This window comes from Schistocerca cancellata, chromosome 8 (assembly GCF_023864275.1).
Source record: "Schistocerca cancellata isolate TAMUIC-IGC-003103 chromosome 8, iqSchCanc2.1, whole genome shotgun sequence".
NCBI classification, from domain to species: domain Eukaryota; kingdom Metazoa; phylum Arthropoda; class Insecta; order Orthoptera; family Acrididae; genus Schistocerca; species Schistocerca cancellata.
Genome location: NC_064633.1, coordinates 556,123,715 through 556,143,059, shown reverse-complemented (window position 1 = coordinate 556,143,059; position 19,345 = coordinate 556,123,715). Strand labels below are relative to the sequence as shown.

Below are 19,345 nucleotides of genomic sequence, written 5' to 3'. Positions count from 1 at the left end.
GGTTAAAGGATGAATTGACTGTTCAAATGCCTGAGTCTCGTAAAATGATAGATGAAAAAGCGTGAAAAATACTGAAGTCTGTGTACCTTTTTTTATTTTATTTTAAATTTTTACCTACTTATTTATTCATTAAGTTACGCCCTTTTTTCAACAATGACATTCATTTTATATTGTGTATTTCATGTACTTGCATATGTTCCCTGTAATGTAGCATGTTCTTAAGTTCTTATTAAATGTTAAGAAATTACTAAAATGTATTCAGTATTTGTAGTTACCTCATGTTGAAATCAATTTACAGGTACCAGTTTTGAGACAACCAGAAAACGTAAGACCTCGGCCATCGTCTAGTTTGCGACCTCCTTCCATTCGACCTCCTAGGATAAACACAATCCCACCACAGGGAAGACCTTCTAGTGGCATTCCTCGACCTCCTTCACGATTGCCTTCAAGGTTGCCTGCTCCTAAAGTCAGGTAATGTAGCAGATAATACATGTTTTGGATATGATGTGGTCTCTCTCTGTAAAATATCTTGACAACATAAGTTGTCACTGAATGTAAGCAGTTGAATAATTCGAATAATTCTTTTCTTTTAAGGAAAAGATAGTCGAAGTGAAATGGAAATAAATATTATCTCCTGTTCTAATGTGCTTCTTCTCCCCCCCCCCCCCCCCACCCACCCACCCACCCACCCACCCTCTCCTTTATTTTCTTTCTTCTCCCACATCTATTCTGTGCATCTCCACTGTCTCATTTTCTCTTCTAAGTCACCAGCTGCTGTTTGGTCATTTCTAATTTCTTGCATTTAAAATTATTGCCAAGCAAGTGAATCTCACCTTTGATTTGCTTACACTTAAGAAAATCCATTTACTTACAATCTTCACCTTCTACTTCTTCCTCTCCTCCTCCTCCTCCTCCTCTTGTTTTAATTTGCATTAAGATGATGTTAGTCAGTGATATTCTTCATACAAATTTGCAGAAGGTGTTTAAAAATTTCAGTCAAAAGGCCTGATTAAGAATGTTAGATATGGGTTTGACAAACCCTTGATTGGTTTCAGATGGTTTGTGGCACTATATGTCTATGCAGAGGTTATGCAATTCCTGTAAATTATGAGCTGGTGATTTGTGGATCTGGAGCAGGTGCCCGATTGTGTCCCAGATGTATTCCATTAGGCTCAGATCAGGGAAATGTAATGGGCACTATCATGTTACACAAACCACTGTAGCATGATTCTAGACATGTGACATGGACAGTTATCCTACAGGAAAAATCCCTCGTCTGGGAAGACGTCAAGTATGAATGCATGCAGGTAGTACGCAATAATGTTCATCCAGTTCACAGCTGTCTTGATAACTTAATTACTACCAAAGGTCCTGAACAAGTCCAGAAGAATGTATGCCGCAGCATAATAGTGCACCCACAGGCCTGCACCTATGACACGATGGACGTTTTGAGCAGCTATTTACCTGAATGTTGGTCTACGCAGACACAAATATTGACCTGGCACAAAAAGAAAACTGATTCATCCAAACAAGCAACACATTTCGATTAATCCACAGTATAATATCAATGATCTCGTGACCACTACAATCATAATCAACAGTGTTGGGTCGATATGAGAGTACTGAAGGATCCTCTGCTGCGGTTCCCAGTGTTCAACAGTGATGGTGAACAGTACACGCTGAAACACTTGCTCCTGCATGAGCTTTGTATTATGGTCAGATACACCACAGATTGTCAACCATCCTGCTTTACAGACTGAGCAAGCCTCGTATATCTACATTCTGTGATGTGGCACAGTTGTCCAACACCTTGTCAGCTAATCACGGTTTCACTGTCATTCAGTCACTTCCCATAGATGCTCATGATAGTAGTACATGAAAAGCTGATCAGTTTCGGTGTGTCTGAGATGCTAGTCACCACATCCCGCATTATAACAGTTTGCATCTTGTCAAAGTTGCTTATGTCAGTGTGATTTCTTGTTTGCAGCCTGTATCACTAGAAATCCTTCCCATTTCTCTCTGCTCTGCTTATATATTTTCTTACCACATCACATGCCCACACCACTACCAGGTGCCCTCTTGGTGGGCAGCAGTCATAACATTTTTGCTCATAGGTGTATTTTTCACAAATTCAAAATATTGCTTTCAGTTTTAACCAGTATACCTGTAAACATGTTTCAGTAACACTTGTACACAGACATACCAATGTGGGGACTGCCACTCTGTTATGAACATACTTAATTGGCATACCAGTTCACTGAGTTCTTTTCTAGATATGTTCTACACAGATGTGACATGTTCTAAGCTCTGAGCAGAAGATAAATATATGAAAACGAATTGTGTTTTGTATTCGAAAATATTTTAATGATTATGAAGAGGAATGTAACAGCAAATGTTACTTGACAGTTATGGCTAGGGACCAGAAAATGTAACATTTATTTTAGACAGAATTAGCTTCATTTTTTGGAGCAATTAGCTTTGTTGTGAACAAAATTTGTGGCAGAATCAGCATATATTTTTATAATTAATTAGAGGTATAAATTAAAAATCTGGGGTGCTACATGTGTAAATTTGAAATTCATCACAAAAAGAAAATTAGAAAACAGTGGTTGGCGATAAAATAATGTGAGATTAATTAGCTTTTCCTTTATAATTAGAGCTTTTTGAGTGGAATATTTGCTTTCATAAAACTTAAACCTCCAACCCTGAGGTTGGTTCTATTTAAGTTTTCAGCAAATGATTGTGTGTGTTGGGAAGTAGCAGCATTTTCTCACCATTGAGCACTTCTCTGATTTAAGGTATTTCTTGAAATTATCTCTCTTTTTTCCTATCCTGTTCAATAATTTCAAGATCTGCAGAACATCAATTTCAAATCTGTAGTATGTAAGATTGGGTTAGCATATTGCAGAGTCCTTTCATGTAATTCGCAACCTGTACTTAACAATGCTACAGACAGAACAAATGAAGTACTTTAGCATTGGCCTATAAGTAGAACTTAAAAATAATTATTTGCACTTTACAGGAAGACCTTCAGCGGGGTTGCTGTAGTGTAGAGTCTACAATATAACTGCCAGTTGTGAGTGTAAATAAATGAGAACTCTGGCTGCTCGAAGGGTGAGGAATAGTGTGAGGAACAAGTATCACCACCCCTTCTCAGCGAAGCTAGCTTTATACCATTTTCTGCGTTTCTGCAAAAGCGGAACTGACACATGGTCATGGGGATTGTCGATACCTTCGCAGTTGTGAGGCTTCGCATGAAACCCATGATGGGGCAGGATTAGTTGCCTCATTCTTTTCAAAATAGGAAAATAAAATAACATGCTACATACAATGCAAAGCAAAATGGAGTTTTAAGACAGCAATCCTGATTTTATTTTTTTTTTTTTTTTTTTTTTTTTTTTTTTTTTTTTTTTTTTTTTTTTTTTTTGTTCTTTCTTTTTCTATGCCTCTTCAGTTGTGGTCCATTCTGTAGCCATGAAACTGAAAACCTTAATGAGCAGTGGGGGTTGTTGACTTAATAACTTATGCATCTCCACAGTTTTTGGTTCCCATTGTGGCACGTTTATTAAACTTGATATCATACTGTTGGGATGCTGACTGAGTCCTTAATTGGGTAACACATGTAATATATAAATCAGATTAGCTCTTGCATCCAACAACATTTCAGTGACAGAATTTACCAGCTAAATGTCAATATTATTATAGCACAGATTTTAGAAATGCTATCAGTGGATCAGTTGTTGTTATAAAAGCCTTCAAAACAAGATGCTGAGTATGGGACAGAACACAGTTCACCTGTACATCATGGATCACAGTAAACATAGTGTCTCACAGTAATCTATTAAGTTACGCAGTGATATTTCATTAAGTCCTTAACAAAAGTCATAAAGTACAATAATCAGTTGTTCCAGTGATAAAGAAGGTCCAATTTTTCTGTTATTTAGAACACAATTTATCCAAAATACCACAAATTTGCTTTATAGAATTCATTGGCGAGTTCTTAGGTACTGAAATTACCAAGTTTTTACAGATACTGGTAATTGTACCTTTACAGTGATGTTAGCTGTTCATATTCAAGCCCTGACCTTTTTATTCCCAAGAGTAATGCGGAAATTTAAGCATAATGAGTAGTAGCTCATGCAGACTGTTTTGTGGCAGGGTGGATATTATAAAGACTGACATAAGGACAACTGTGATTTTGGCAACTACATAATCATTTGAAAAACTGTTAGGTTAGATTTTGCTACTCAGGACAAATTATAAGTGTTTAACTGTAATTTTGTTTTTGAAAGATGTGGTTGTCTAGGAAATTGGAAACTTTAATGTTAATTATCTTAAAAGTTAATTAGTTTCACAGAAACTAAAATACATTACTGAAAGGTCAAAAGTCCATCTTTCTAATGAGTGATGTGTCTGTCCATAAATGCATGTTAGCTTACATGAAATTTGCCATTACTTACTGTAGTATAATTTTTAATTAGACATAACTTTTAATAAACATCGTTTTAAGCAAAACTAATCATATTTTTGCAGTTAGTTGGTATGAGATTATAATTGCAATAAAGAAATAGAATGAAATTTGATCTTTATGGTAACAGGACAGCGTCTTGGCTACATGTTACAGGAAATCACAACCAAACACCAATCCAAGACAGAAAAAAAAGAAAAAGAAATCATCAGTAGAAGTGTAACAAGAGCAGATGGAAAATTCTAACTTGCTCTGTTGCACTGCACAAAGTGTTAGGTAATGGTTACCAAAAAATTAATTGCTTAAGTTGACAGCATCATAAATGAGGTAGTTCAGGCTCAGCCTCCACCAGTGTTGCAACCATGGTTCAAAACACCTTGCACCAAAACTGTTATGTTAAAGCATTTGTAATTTCACGTAATACCAACTTAGCTACCAGATATACATGTGTGTTTCTTTATTCGAACGAGAATGTTAGTTCCCACTGCTGAGTCGTATGTTACCATACATGGAGTGTGTCTTAAAAGTACATTTCATGTGGTCAACTTTCTTGTTCTTGTCTCAAATGACTACTCATCATAAGTGAGTCTACTGCAGCACCCTTGGCATTTTATTCCTGTACTGTCTCTCATATGTCACAAGTAATGGTTTCCGTTTACACATCAGTGCCAAAATCATGTGTTGTGTGAGCTGTCTGCCATGCAGTTTGGCACCTGAACAGCGAAAGTGAAATTATGAGGGACTATCCTTTTCATGAAAAAAATCCAAACATAATAACAGACTGTAGGAACAACAATCATAATAGTTTATTTATGACTAAAACAAAATCGATAGTGAACATTTGTGACAGTAGTGAACAGCTTGTGTTCTCCACGATTCTGATAACTGAAAGAAAGAAAATGTGTCATCCAGACTTCGAAAAATATCTACATTTATCTGCTTGAGAAAATATATACTTAGGAACATATCAAACAACATTTATAAGGCAGCAGACAGCGCCTTTTTATATTGTCGTCTGTATCTTGATTTCTTTCAAAGTGCCGGATATCATTCAGAATTATTTTTCTCGATAAAAAGGTGTATGTATTTACATTCTTGTTTATCCATAATGTAGGCTTTTCTTTTGTCGTGGAACCAATATTGTAAATAGCGGTACCGTTTCGCTTTGATATTTAGTCTCTCTTGTGTGAGAACACTAGTAGGAAAAATACCAGGCTTTGGCACAACATGTGCATTGTCATGAAAACTAAGCAAATAACAAAATAAAGATTAAGAAGATACAAAAGCACAAAACCCGGTACTATAATAACGAGTGAGCTCAGTGAGAATAGGTTAACTGCAGGAGCATCCATGCTGAGGTGCCAAAATGAGTATTGTATATTGAAGGCTGCGATGCCCAGATAGTATTAGCAACAGAAAATTGTTTTAAAGAAGTAGTGGATAGCAGCAAAATCCTAAAATCGGATTGGAATAGTTATTGTAAGGATAGGTTAGTCACCACTGGTGGCTGAGAATTTATTAAAGTAAAGAATTTGTTAATATCTAGGGAGGTTATTACAGAGTCTGAATGTGAATTAATCTGGGTGAAGTTAAGCATCAAAAGTGGGTCAAAAATGGTAATCAGATGCTTTCATAGACAACCTAAATCAGAAGCTGTAATGATAGAGTGCTTCAGAGAGAACTTGCAGCATTTAGTAAATAAGCAGATCATGATGTAATGGGCAGTGACTTCAACTTGCCAGGTGCAGAGTGGGAGAGTCTTGCTATCAAAACTGGTGCCAGGCACAGGAATTCATGTGACATTATTATGGATGTCATTACTGAATATTACTTCGAGCAGATAGTTAACAGCTCACACATGAAAGATTTTAGACCACTTGAAGTTGGAGTCATGAGCAATGGCAGTTGAGTTTAGGAGTGTTCTGCACATCTAGGTCACACATTCTCCGACATCCAATGAGCATTCAGTAGTGTTCTGCTGTGAATGTTGCAGCTAATGTGAGCATTAAATGTTATCGTAGCTTATTACATAGCAAATTTTTATTGCATTTGTTGCGAGTTGTCGCATCTTGACAGTGGTGGTAAGCAACAAATTCTGCTCAACCATGTGAGAGATGCAACTTGCTGTGTACACATTTTCTTCAGGTGCAAGCACATTTATCCGCTTACCGCAAGTGCCGCTTGGAACAGCAACAGTGAAATCACGCGAAGTGCCATCGTTCATGGATCGGACTATAACAACAGAGACACCTGCACTTCCGGAATAGAGAAGGGTATCAGGGAACATAAGGCTGTGGTAGCAACTATGACTATGGGTATTACAAGGAATGTTAAGAAAGTTAGGAAAATATTTTTGCTTAGCTAGAGTAGCCAGCATCAAATATTTAGTCATGAGGACATAGATGTGGCGCACAAATAGAACAAAATTCAAAAGCATTGTTGAATATGCCTTAGACAAGTATGCTTCAAGCATGGTCATAGTGGATGGGAACAACCCACCGTGGTTTAACAGCAGTATTAGAAAACTTCTGCATAAACAGAGAGACCTTCATCACAGATTCAAGAAAATTCTAAACCTAGCTGACAAATGGTGAACAAAGTGAAAGTCAACAAAGGAAAGCGTCCGCCGCTCGTGGTCTCGCGGTAGCGTTCTCGCTTCCCGAGCACGGGGTCCCGGGTTCAATTCCCGGCGGGGTCAGGGATTTTCACCTGCCTCGAGATGACTGGGTGTTTGTGTTGTCCTCATCATTTCATCATCATCCAGGAAAGTGGCGAAATTGGACTGAGCAAAGATTGGGTAATTGTACGGGCGCTGATAACCACGCAGTTGAGCGCCCCACAAACCAAACATCATCAACAAAGGAAAGCAATGAGATAAGTGTTAAATGACTTTGAAAGTAATATTTTGTCAACAGGTCTGAGTAAAAACCCAAAGAGGTTTCATCTTACTTAAAATCAGTAAGTAGCTCAAAATTATATACTCATTCACTCAGAGACCTTACTGGCACTGGAATGGAATATAAGAGAGAAGGCCAGAATACTGGATTTGGTCTTCCTGAATTCGATCTTCCAAAATTGTTTCACTGCGCAACACTGTAACATGGTCCCTTCTTTCAATAATTGTACGAACATCGAAATGGCAGATATTGAGATAATGGATTGCACAGTAGAAAAGCAACTAAAATCATTTAGTAATAGAAAGGCATCAGGATCAGATGAGGCACCAGAAACATTGTACAAAGAGTATGCAAAAGAACTTGCTCCCCTACTAGAGCAGTTTAACGTAATCTCTGGAACAATGAAGGGTACCTAGTGACTGGAAAAAGTGCTGGTCACTCCAGTTTTCAAGAAGGGCTCTAGGACCGATGCACGTATATTGTTGATGTCTATCTTTTGTGAAATTAAGGAACATGTTGTAGGCTCAAGAATTGTGATGTTCTTTGGAGAACGAAAACCATCTCTATAAAAATCAAAATTTATTCCACAGACAGACCTAGTGAAATTCACCTTGCTCTGTTCTTCCAGAAGATAGTGCAGTAGGCAACAGCATTCAAGTTGATCTGTGTTCCTTGATTTCAGGAAAGCATTTGGCAGGGTCCCGTACTGCCATTTAGTGAAAAAGTGTGAACTTACAAAACATCTTACCAGATTTGTGAATTGATTGAAGACTTTCTTGCAGAGAGAACTCTCACTTCACTCTCAATTAAACAAAATTGGCAAAAATTAAAGATTATTTCAGGAGTACCCCAAGGAAGTGTGATAGGACTGATACTATTTACAATGTATATAAATGATGGAGCAGATTGCTTCAGGAGCTCTTTAAGGCTGTTCGCAGATTATGGCGTTGTCGATAAGAAGATAGCAATGCCAGAAAACCCTTGATTTGCAGAAGGACCTGCAGAGGATTGATGAATGGTGCAGAGACTGGCAGCGTATCCTGAATGTAAATAAATATTACATTGTATCTAAAAAGAAAGATGATGAGACTTACCAAACAAAAGCGCTGGCAGGTCGATAGACACACAAACATACACACAAAATTCTAGCTTTTGCAACCAACGGCTGCTTCGTCAGGAAAGACGGAAGGAGAGGGAAAGACAAAAGGATGTGGGTTTTAAGGGAGAGGGTAAGGAGTCATTCCAATCCCGGGAGCGGAAAGACTTACCTTAGGGGGAAAAAAGGACGGGTATACACTCGCGCACACTCACACGTATCCATCCGCATATGCACAGACACAAGCAGACATTAGTAAAGGCAAAGAGTTTGGGCAGAGATGTCAGTCGAGGCGGAAGTACAGAGGCAAAGAAGTTGTAGAAAGACAAGTGAGGTATGAGCAGCGGCAAATAGAAATTAGAAATTAGCGGAGATTGAGGCCTGGCGGATAGCGAGAAGAGCGTAACCTCTTAGTTCATCCCTATGAAATCCCCAAACCACCTTCCCTACCCTCTGGCTCCTACCCTTGTAACCGCCCCCGGTGTAAAACCTGTCCCATGCACCCTCCCACCACCACCTACTCCAGTCCTGTAACCCGGAAGGTGTACACAATCAAAGGCAGAGCCACGTGTGAAAGCACCCACGTGATCTACCAACTGACCTGTCTACACTGTGATGCATTCTATGTGGGAATGACCAGCAACAAACTGTCCATTCGCATGAATGGACACAGGCAGACAGTGTTTGTTGGTAATGAGGATCACCCTGTGGCTAAACATGCCTTGGTGCACGGCCAGCACATCTTGGCACAGTGTTACACCGTCCGGGTTATCTGGATACTTCCCACTAACACCAACCTGTCAGAACTCCGGAGATGGGAACTTGCCCTTCAGCATATCCTCTCTTCTCGCTATCCGCCAGGCCTCAATCTCCGCTAATTTCTAATTTCAATCTGCCGCCGCTCATACCTCACCTGTCTTTCAACATCATCTTTGCCTCTGTACTTCCGTCCCGACTGACATCTCTGCCCAAACTCTTTGCCTTTACAAATGTCTGCTTGTGTCTGTGTATGTGTGGATGGATATGTGTGTGTGTGCGAGTGTATACCTGTCCTTTTTTCCCCCTAAGGTAAGTCTTTCCGCTCCCGGGATTGGAATGACTCCTTACCCTCTCCCTTAAAACCCATATCCTTTTGTCTTTCCTTCTCCTTCCCTCTTTCCTGACGAGGCAACCGTTGGTTGCGAAAGCTTGGATTTTGTGTGTATGTTTGTGTTTGTTTGTGTGTCTGTCGACCTGCCAGCACTTTCATTTGGTGAAGTCACATCATCTTTGTTTTTAAATATATTTTTCCTTCGTGGAATGTTTCCTTCTATTATAACTATATATATATATATATATATATATATATATATTATATATAGTATATATATATATATATATATAGTATATATATATATATATATATAGTATATATATATAATATATATATAGTTATATATTATATATTATATATATATATATATAGTATATATATATATATATATATATAGTATATATATATATATATATATATATAGTATATATATAGTATATATATATAGTATATATAGTATATATATATATATTATAGTATATATATATATATATATATAGTATATATATATATATATATATACTATATATATATATATATATATATATATATATATAGTATATATATATATATAGTATTATATAATATATATATACTATTATATATATATATATATATAATATTATATAGTATATTATTATATATATATATATATATATATATATATAGTAATATATATATGTATATATATATAAGAGGAGAAACATTCCACGTAGGAAAAAATATATATATGTGCTTACTCTCGTACTAAATTCGATAAATGTAAACACAGAGGCTTATCGACGATAATTCTTCCCACACATCATTCGCAAATAGAACAGGTAAGGCAGTAGTGGTATAAGAAGTATCCTCCACAATACACTGACAAGTGGATTGCGGAGTATTGAATGCAGGTGACATCACAATCCCTTGTTTCAACAGATGTACAGTCCTGCAGCATACTCTCGAGTTTACAAGCTCCACACTTGGCACAATCAGTTGATCATGGATGTCTCTGTCTCATTTGTTAAGTAGTTGGCTGTTGAGTTACACACAAGTATAGCATGCACATCCACAGCGAGTACTCAGTTTTGACCAGAAATTGATTCATGTAAAACAGCCTTTACAGGATTGGGCAACCATCCACTGTCTGATTTGACACCAGAGCGTAACTTATAAGTACACTGATACGTTTGTGCATAGGTGCCCTTTCTTTGTAGACACCTTCTTAAGCACATTCTCTTCCCAAATTGGACTTCACCAGATATTTTGCAAGACTGATAATGGAAAATTGGTTGCTTTTTTGATACATATTTCCAGAAAGTAAAGCTATTTCAAAATATCTCTCATAAACAAGTTGATTTGGATACAGTTGGCTATGAAATAGCATTTATTACGTAGATTCACATTTTCACATATTGAGGCATAATTTGCATTTATCGCAAGGCCACTATTTAATGGATGTTGATCTTCCCGCCATTTGTGTGCTTTTGATTCTCTTCGTCCTGGATTTAATGGACAGTAGAGTCCTACTAAACTATTGTTCAAAGGTTAAGTCCAAACAGGAAAACAGGAATGTGGAAAGAGGGGCATTGAGCCAACAACAGGGAGGGCTAATCAAAATGGTGCTGATTAACTTATCTTCCAACCAACAGCCTTATTTTCCATGTGAACAGTGTGCTGGAACATTGATCTGTAGCAGTTCAGTGATTTTTATGCTTATTCAAGGACACAAGAAATACTTATTATGGACCTGTATGAGGTGGACAAAGAGCAACCACTCCACCACAGAACCAATATTTGGGCTTAACAATATGTAACAATTTCTACAGCATAGCTGTTTGTAGAGCAAACACTTCCTTCAGCTGGTAGTTGCCGGACAACCTGTATATTTGAGAATCGGAGCAGGCGGTCTGTTAGAGATTCTAGCAGTACGTGCCCTTTTCAAAAAGTGAAGAAGCAGGTTTAAAGACTGTTGCATCAGGAGTGTTGAAATTGTACTGTAAATGAATGGAAGAACATTTTTATCACAGATTGATCACACCTCAATATGTAGAATAATTATCACACATCCATGAGGAAGGAAAGGTGTAACCAGTAAAATCACTGGAATATTATGGAAAAATAGTAGTTCTGTTTAGGGGTGGAAGGAGAGTGTAAGAAAGCAACATGTTTAATTGCTAAAACATTTGTTGTTGGTCAGGTGTTTTGCAGAGAGGAATTGATGCCAGTCAACCGCCCACAGAGGAATCTTCTGTACAGCTTTTTCTAAAGAATAGGATTGGTTGCCAGCAGAGATCTTAAAATGCCACCTGAACTTGTGCCATATCACTATATCTGCTAACTAGTGTCATCAACACACCACCACCACCACCACCACCACCACCACAGCATTCACAACTGCGTTGTGAGAGATATGATACAATAAAGTTAGAGATATGGTTTGCTGCACTACTCTTGTAATTAGTATATAAACTGGTCTGAAGATAGCTGATTAGCAATTTACAGCAATCGTAAAAAGGGGTTATCGCTACCAAGTAATGGAAAAAAATATGGTACAAAATGTATATACAATATATTTTCATTATGAAAAACTTGAGTTTCCTGCCAGTGTATTTCCTTGAAAGTCCATCCTTCTCATAATATTTATCTATTTATTGTCATTTCCATACATTAATTCATTTCTTTTGTTGTCTTTAATGAGTTCAGAAGTCTAAAGTATAGACTCCAATTACAGAGACAAATCATAAAAAGAGATAATGAGGCTTTAAGGGTACAGTACATGTGACCAAAATGTGTGCTTGGAAAGCAGTTTGGTATTCTGTATTACTTGAGATGCCACATTTAATTTTTTTCTTTGCCTGGGAGCAAAAAAACAGATTGTAAAAAGATATTTTTGCCCCTACTTTTTGCCCACAGAAGTCCTATAAATAACTCTACCTTTTTCTCTCTAAAGCACAACAGTACAGTGCTCATATCACTGGGAACACACTTTTACATGATTAGGTTATAAATTACTTGCATTCAATAATATTTCTATTCTGTCTTATTAACACAGCAGTTAATTTGCTACAGAGATTGAATTATGCACTCATGTGAGCTTCTCTCTTTCAGGTCATCAAATGCTGGGCAGCCACCCAACAAAACAAATAAAATGCCTGGTTATTACTAATTTAGATGACATTTTAATAATACCATAGTGCCTCAAATACACGTTTTTATGAAAGACATGATAAACATTGACTGGTTTTAATAAATTTAACATTTTGTTATATGTGATAAAGCTATGTGGAATTCTTCAGTTAAGAAGTTCACCAGAGATGTTACACCTCACTTAATGGAAATAAGAAACAGTTCATTTAATACATGATTTCAGTATTTACTTTTTTGTTCAGAGGTAACTGCTTTTGTTAAAAAAGACATGACATCTTGAATACTAATGTGTTTTTCATTTACGTATTAATGTTTACCAATAATTGTAGACTGAAGTGGTTCTGGTGCTTGCTTTAAAAGTTGCATAGTCTAGTTAATTATTCCACTTGTTAGATGTTGAAAGACTGACCTGTTAATGGCTTTGGTGAATCAGTGCATTGTCATCCCTTCATTAAATTCTTCATAAAACTGCAGTATTATGTGTTCTGTCACGTAAGAAAAGAGCTGAGTTTTACGAAGATGTGCACATCTGTTTTTAAAAAGTTACTATTTTGTACTTTAGAAAAAAATGGAAGTTGATAGCAGGCATTTTTCATATCCTTCTGTTTTAAGGAGTAGATTTTGAAATGCAAGAAATGAGTATTGTTTTTGTATCAAAAGGTTTTGTAAACAAAAAGTTGTATATATTTATAAATTTATGAAAACAAATCAGCAACAATTGATACAATAAACTTTTTTTACACAGTGTGTTTTTATCCTTACCCCCACTTATTTTAATTTGAAATAAAAATAAATAGAACTTCCAGCAGAGCGCAAGAATTTGTGTACAGTAACCTGCCAACAGATTGTTCAGTTTCGACACAGCATAAGGAAGTAATTAAAGACTTTTTTTTTTTTTCTGAACACCACCTAATGGATAAGCCAATCTTGAACCCACGTGTACATGCACTAATTTTTTCCCACCTGCAAGCAGCAGTTAAGTGAGGTAGGGCGTAGTGCTGGCATTGTTTTTTCATTGCAAGAAAAGTTACAGAATGAGTGGAGCAGCACTGCAGCATCAAATTTTGCCAGAAACTGAGCAACAGCCAGGTGGAAACCGTTCGGAAGATTCAGACAGCTTTTGGTGATTATGCTAAAGGTGTCACACAGATTACGAAGTGGTACAACTGGTTCAAAGCCCTTCAATCAGTGGAGAGCGAGCCACACTCTGCTTGGGCATCAACTTGCCGAAATGACCAGGTCATTACCAAAGTGAATGGATAATTCTGGTTTTAGGCCTTACATTTTGGTAAATATATTATTTATATGCTATTGAGAAAGCCTGATGAATTGCAGATGACAAACTGCAGCAAAAATCAACTGTACTGCAGATGACAGTCACACAAACATCAATATGTCATGCTAAGATAATGTAATGAATATCAATACCATAACCCCAAAATTGTAAATCAACATTAAGATTGCAAAATCTTGTGTCTCAATAATATGTATCATACAGGAAACTAAAGAACATTCTAATAATAAAATTTTAATTGATAAGTCATACTACTTCAGAGGTTTTGAGTAATAAACTAAAGTTACTATATCTGATGCATGTGTTATTCAGCAGTTTTGTAGTATTAATGACCTCATTTAATAAGATACAAGCTTTTGTAACAAAACGCTGTTAACAAACAATAAGTTAGTTTTTGCACTTAGTTTTTAATGTTCCTATTGTTTTGGCAGAAGAGCCAACACCATGTTGCTAGAGGAGGTCGAAATGCACGCTTTTAAGCTCACGCAGTCTGGCATGAGGTCTGGAAAATGACAATGTAATTAATATAGCCAATAAGGTACGTTGCTGCTGGAATACTTAACTTTAATCCATAATTGGTGTACATCGCTCTTGACTGTACATGTTTTATAATCTCAATATAAACTGGTAATGGCGCCTTGCTAGGTCATAGCAAATGACGTAGCTGAAGGCTATGCTAACTATCATCTCGGCAAATGAGAGCGTATTTGTCAGTGTAGCTTCGCTAGCAAGTCAGCTGTACAACTGGGGCGAGTGCTAGGACGTCTCTCTAGACCTGCCGTGTGGCGGCGCTCGGTCTGCAACCACTGACAGTGGCGACACGCGGGTCCGTCATATACTAGCGGACCGTGGCCGATTTAAAGGCTACCACCTAGCAAGTGTGGTGTCTGGCGGTGACACCACAGTTCCTATCAGAACTGAGCATATTCATAACACAAATATAATTTGAAATTAAAGCTTTTTAGCACAAAGATAGAAATTATTGAAAAGTTGCTTGTGTAATATTGTTTATAAAGAAGACCTTCATAAAAGGATGCTAATCTGTTGAAATATCTGAGTTTGAGAGACACTGAATCGTAATACTTTCAAACTGAAATTGCAACTGGGCCATTGTACACATTCTTTTATATTCCTAATGACTGTGTTAGGGTGTGTTGAAACTAATTTACAGTCCTTTTCAAAATCCAGTTTATATTCAGTATCTACATATGGATTATACCTCTTTCACACCGAGCGAGGTGGCACAGTTGTTAGCACACTGGACTCGCTTTCGGGAGGACGACGGTTCAATCCCGCGTCTGGCCATCCTAATTTAGGTTTTCCGTGATTTCCCTAGATCACTCCAGGCTCCTTTCAAAGGGCACGGCCGATTTCCTTCCCCGTCCTTCCCTAATCCGATGACCTCGCTGTCTGGTCTCCTCCCCCAAACCAGCCAGCCAGCCAGTGTCTTTCACACATGGATGTTCTACTGCATTCCACATTCTGTAATTAAAATTGCAAACACATTAGCACCCAACTGCCTCCTCCATGCCAAATATAACATACCACCAAACCATATTGTCTTTGTCTCCTCTTTATCCAGCGTCAGGCCAGGTTGGAAAGTTTATAGTACTTCTCCACTTTCTCCTGTCTTTTCACCATTCTTGTGTAACTGTTTTGTTCCAGTCCAGATTCCTTCTTCTTAAACTGGTCTTCATAGAGTCAATCCCTCTAACTCTAGGTCTCCCTCTTACCTTCAAACTTGGCTTCCATAATTTGGTTTGGTATTCTGGCATCTTCCATTATCTTTATACGTCCACGTCATTTTCATCTCTTTCTGGCCATGGCAAACGCACAGCACTTTCCTGCTTCAGGTGCCTTTTTATCATAGTGCTTCTCTTGTCTTGACCTTCCTTTTTCATCTGTGAGCATTGTGCTTGCTCTCTGAAATATTATGTCCCACATTAATTTTTATCTGTCGACAGAATAAAGAAATTTTTTTTTCCTTTGTTGCAATTGGTTCAGTATTACTGCTAATGTAATCACTTTTGAATGCTCTGTACAGTTAATGAAATGATGCTCAGCTGTAGTGGGATGGTAACTTTGGAATTTTATCCAATAATTTATATACATTTTCTTTCAGTGCATTGCTTTCTTCTTTCTGTTGCTGTTTTGTTTTGAAATAATTAACCTGTATACTCTGTTAATCCCAACCACTGACTGACCATTCACCAGGGCTTATTGTTGGAAAGAACATTTCTTTGAACACTAAACTGTACTGAAAACTGTTTTCTTCTTGATTCCCCTATTTTGGATTTTAACTTCTTTCCGTTCAACTGGGTAACAACATACATGAATCCCATTCCCAGTCTATTTGACAATAGTTTTCCTCAGATATTGAACACATTTTTTAGTTCTTTCTATATCTGCACGTGCACACACACACATTCCACAAGCCATTGTGTGGTGGTGGGTACCATGTATCACTGCAAATCATTTCATTTCCTTTTGTTTCATTTACAAGTGAATCAAGGGGAAAATGCCTGTATGCATGTCTCCATATGAGCCCTAATTTCTGTTTTCTTGTTTCCACACTTCTTATGCAAAATGTACATTGGCAGCAGTAGAATTGTTCTGCATCAGCTGAAAATGCATATTCTCTAAATTTTCTCCTCTGGGCATTGCCATTTGAGTAGTTCAATAAGCATCTCCATAATATCTGCTTGTTTATCGAATCTGCTGGTAACAAATTTAGGAACATGCTTCTGAATTGTCTCATTGTCTTCCTTTAATCCATCGCAGTCGCATTCTCACTTCCCGAGCACAGGGTCCCGGGTTCAATTCCCAGTGGGGTCAGGGATTTTCACCTGCCTCAAGATGACTGGGTGTTTGTGTTGTCCTCATCATTTCATCGTTGTTCATGAAATTGTAGAGACTGGGCTGAGCAGAGGTATAGAATTTGTACGGGCACTGATAACCACGCAGTTGAGCGCCCCACAATCCAATCGTCACCACCATCATCATCATCATCATCATCATCATCATCATCATCATCATCATCATCCTCCTTTAATCCAACCTGATGGGGATCCCAAACACTCAAGCAGTTCTCAAGAATGGTGGGTCACACAAATGTTCTATACATGGTCCCCTTTGTATATGAGCTACATTTCCTAAAATTTTCCTGATAAACCAAAATCAAAGACTGACCTTTCCTATTATCTTATGTGCTTCCATTTTGTACTGCTTTTCAATGTTATGCCTACATATTTAATCAATGCAACTTTGTGAAGCAGCATACCACTAATACTACATTTGAACACCACAGGATAGTTTTTCTACTCATTTGCATTAGTTTACATTTTTCTATATTTAGAGAAAGTTGGAAATTGTGTCTAACCCATCCCTGTATCCTTATACAGTCAGTCGATGATGATAGTTTGCAGTATACATAGCATCATCAGCAAACAGTAGCAGATGCTGCTCATCCTATTGGTCAGATCATTTATATAAATAGAGAATAAGAGCAATTGTGTCACACATCCCTGGGGCTTTTCTGTTGATACTCTAGTCATTGACTTGCACTAGAAATTCAATGAGCATCATGGGCCTGTAGGTTCTTATTTATATTTATTCTTTTTTCTTACCCGTAGTACTTTTATCATCTTTGTCTTTCATTATAGAAATTGATTTGCTTACTGAAAATAGCATACTTCATTATTTGTGTATCTCTAACTTCCGAACTTCAGACTAGCACTTCTGGAAGAAAGGACACTGTAAAGACATGAGACATAGCCACACATTGTCTCTGGAATGTCCTTCCTTCCAGGAGTAGAAGTACTGCAACATTGCAGGAGAACTTCTGCGAAGTTTGAAAGGTAGGAAATGAGGTTCTGCCGTAAGTAAAGCTGTGAAGGCAGGCCGTGAGCCGCACTTGGGTAGCTCAGTTGGTAGAGCACTTGCCAGCGAAGATCAAAGCTAGGTTTGAGTCCTGGACCAGCACACACTTTTAATCTTCCAGGAAGTTCCAAATCAGCCTACATTTCACAGCAGAGTAAAAATTCATTCCACATTAAGAATATTGTAAACCTCATCTACAAACTGATAATTATTACATTACACAACATGAATGAATTCCCAAGCAGAAACATTCTTCTGAGATACGAGGCACCATACTTCAGTATTTAAATGCTATAAGATAATCAGTTTTGATACTTTGCTGTAGAAGACCTAAGAATATCTTTATTGAGATGCAGGGTTTTTAATGTTATGCAGGACACATTTGACTTGTAGTAACATATAACTCAAAGTTGACCATTTTTCAGTTGGGTGGTTTTTGCTATCTTAATGACGATATATTTTCATGCGTAATTTTGACAGAAAATAAAGGAACCCACTGATAATGATGTCATCACGCATTTTCAAAATGTGCTTCTGTTTTACAGTAATTTGTGATTTCTCAAGGCAGAACCATATTTTCATAATCATACACTCCTGGAAATTGAAATAAGAACACCGTGAATTCATTGTCCCAGGAAGGGGAAACTTTATTGACACATTCCTGGGGTCAGATACATCACATGATCACACTGACAGAACCACAGGCACATAGACACAGGCGACAGAGCATGCACAATGTCGGCACTAGTACAGTGTATATCCACCTTTCGCAGCAATGCAGGCTGCTATTCTCCCATGGAGACGATCGTAGAGATGCTGGATGTAGTCCTGTGGAACGGCTTGCCATGCCATTTCCACCTGGCGCCTCAGTTGGACCAGCGTTCGTGCTGGACGTGCAGACCGCGTGAGACGACGCTTCATCCAGTCCCAAACATGCTCAATCGGGGACAGATCCGGAGATCTTTCTGGCCACGGTAGTTGACTTACACCTTCTAGAGCACGTTGGGTGGCACGGGATACATGCGGACGTGCATTGTCCTGTTGGAACAGCAAGTTCCCTTGCCGGTCTAGGAATGGTAGAACGATGGGTTCGATGACGGTTTGGATGTACCGTGCACTATTCAGTGTCCCCTCGACGATCACCAGTGGTGTACGGCCAGTGTAGGAGATCGCTCCCCACACCATGATGCCGGGTGTTGGCTCTGTGTGCCTCGGTCGTATGCAGTCCTGATTGTGGCGCTCACCTGCACGGCGCCAAACACGCATACGACCACCATTGGCACCAAGGCAGAAGCGACTCTCATCACTGAAGACGACACGTCTCCATTCGTCCCTCCATTCACGCCTGTCGCGACACCACTGGAGGCGGGCTGCACGATGTTGGGGCGTGAGCGGAAGACGGCCTAACGGTGTGCGGGACCGTAGCCCAGCTTCATGGAGACGGTTGCAAATGGTCCTCGCCGATATCCCAGGAGCAACAGTGTCC

At 38.2% G+C, this 19,345-nt stretch overlaps 1 protein-coding gene across 2 annotated transcripts in view; it reads left to right on the top strand.

Annotated features, from left to right (window-relative positions):
• The window catches only part of LOC126095175 (uncharacterized), a 189,541-nt gene extending 176,116 nt beyond the window's left edge, over window positions 1-13,425 (top strand). For both annotated transcript variants that reach the window (XM_049909908.1, XM_049909909.1), the window contains exons 9-10: window positions 299-471; window positions 12,648-13,425. In XM_049909908.1, coding sequence (XP_049765865.1) covers window positions 299-471; window positions 12,648-12,705 — 231 coding nt within the window. In that variant the 3' untranslated portion in view covers window positions 12,706-13,425. The remainder of the gene's footprint in view (window positions 1-298; window positions 472-12,647) is intronic.
• Window positions 13,426-19,345: the final 5,920 nt, after the last annotated feature.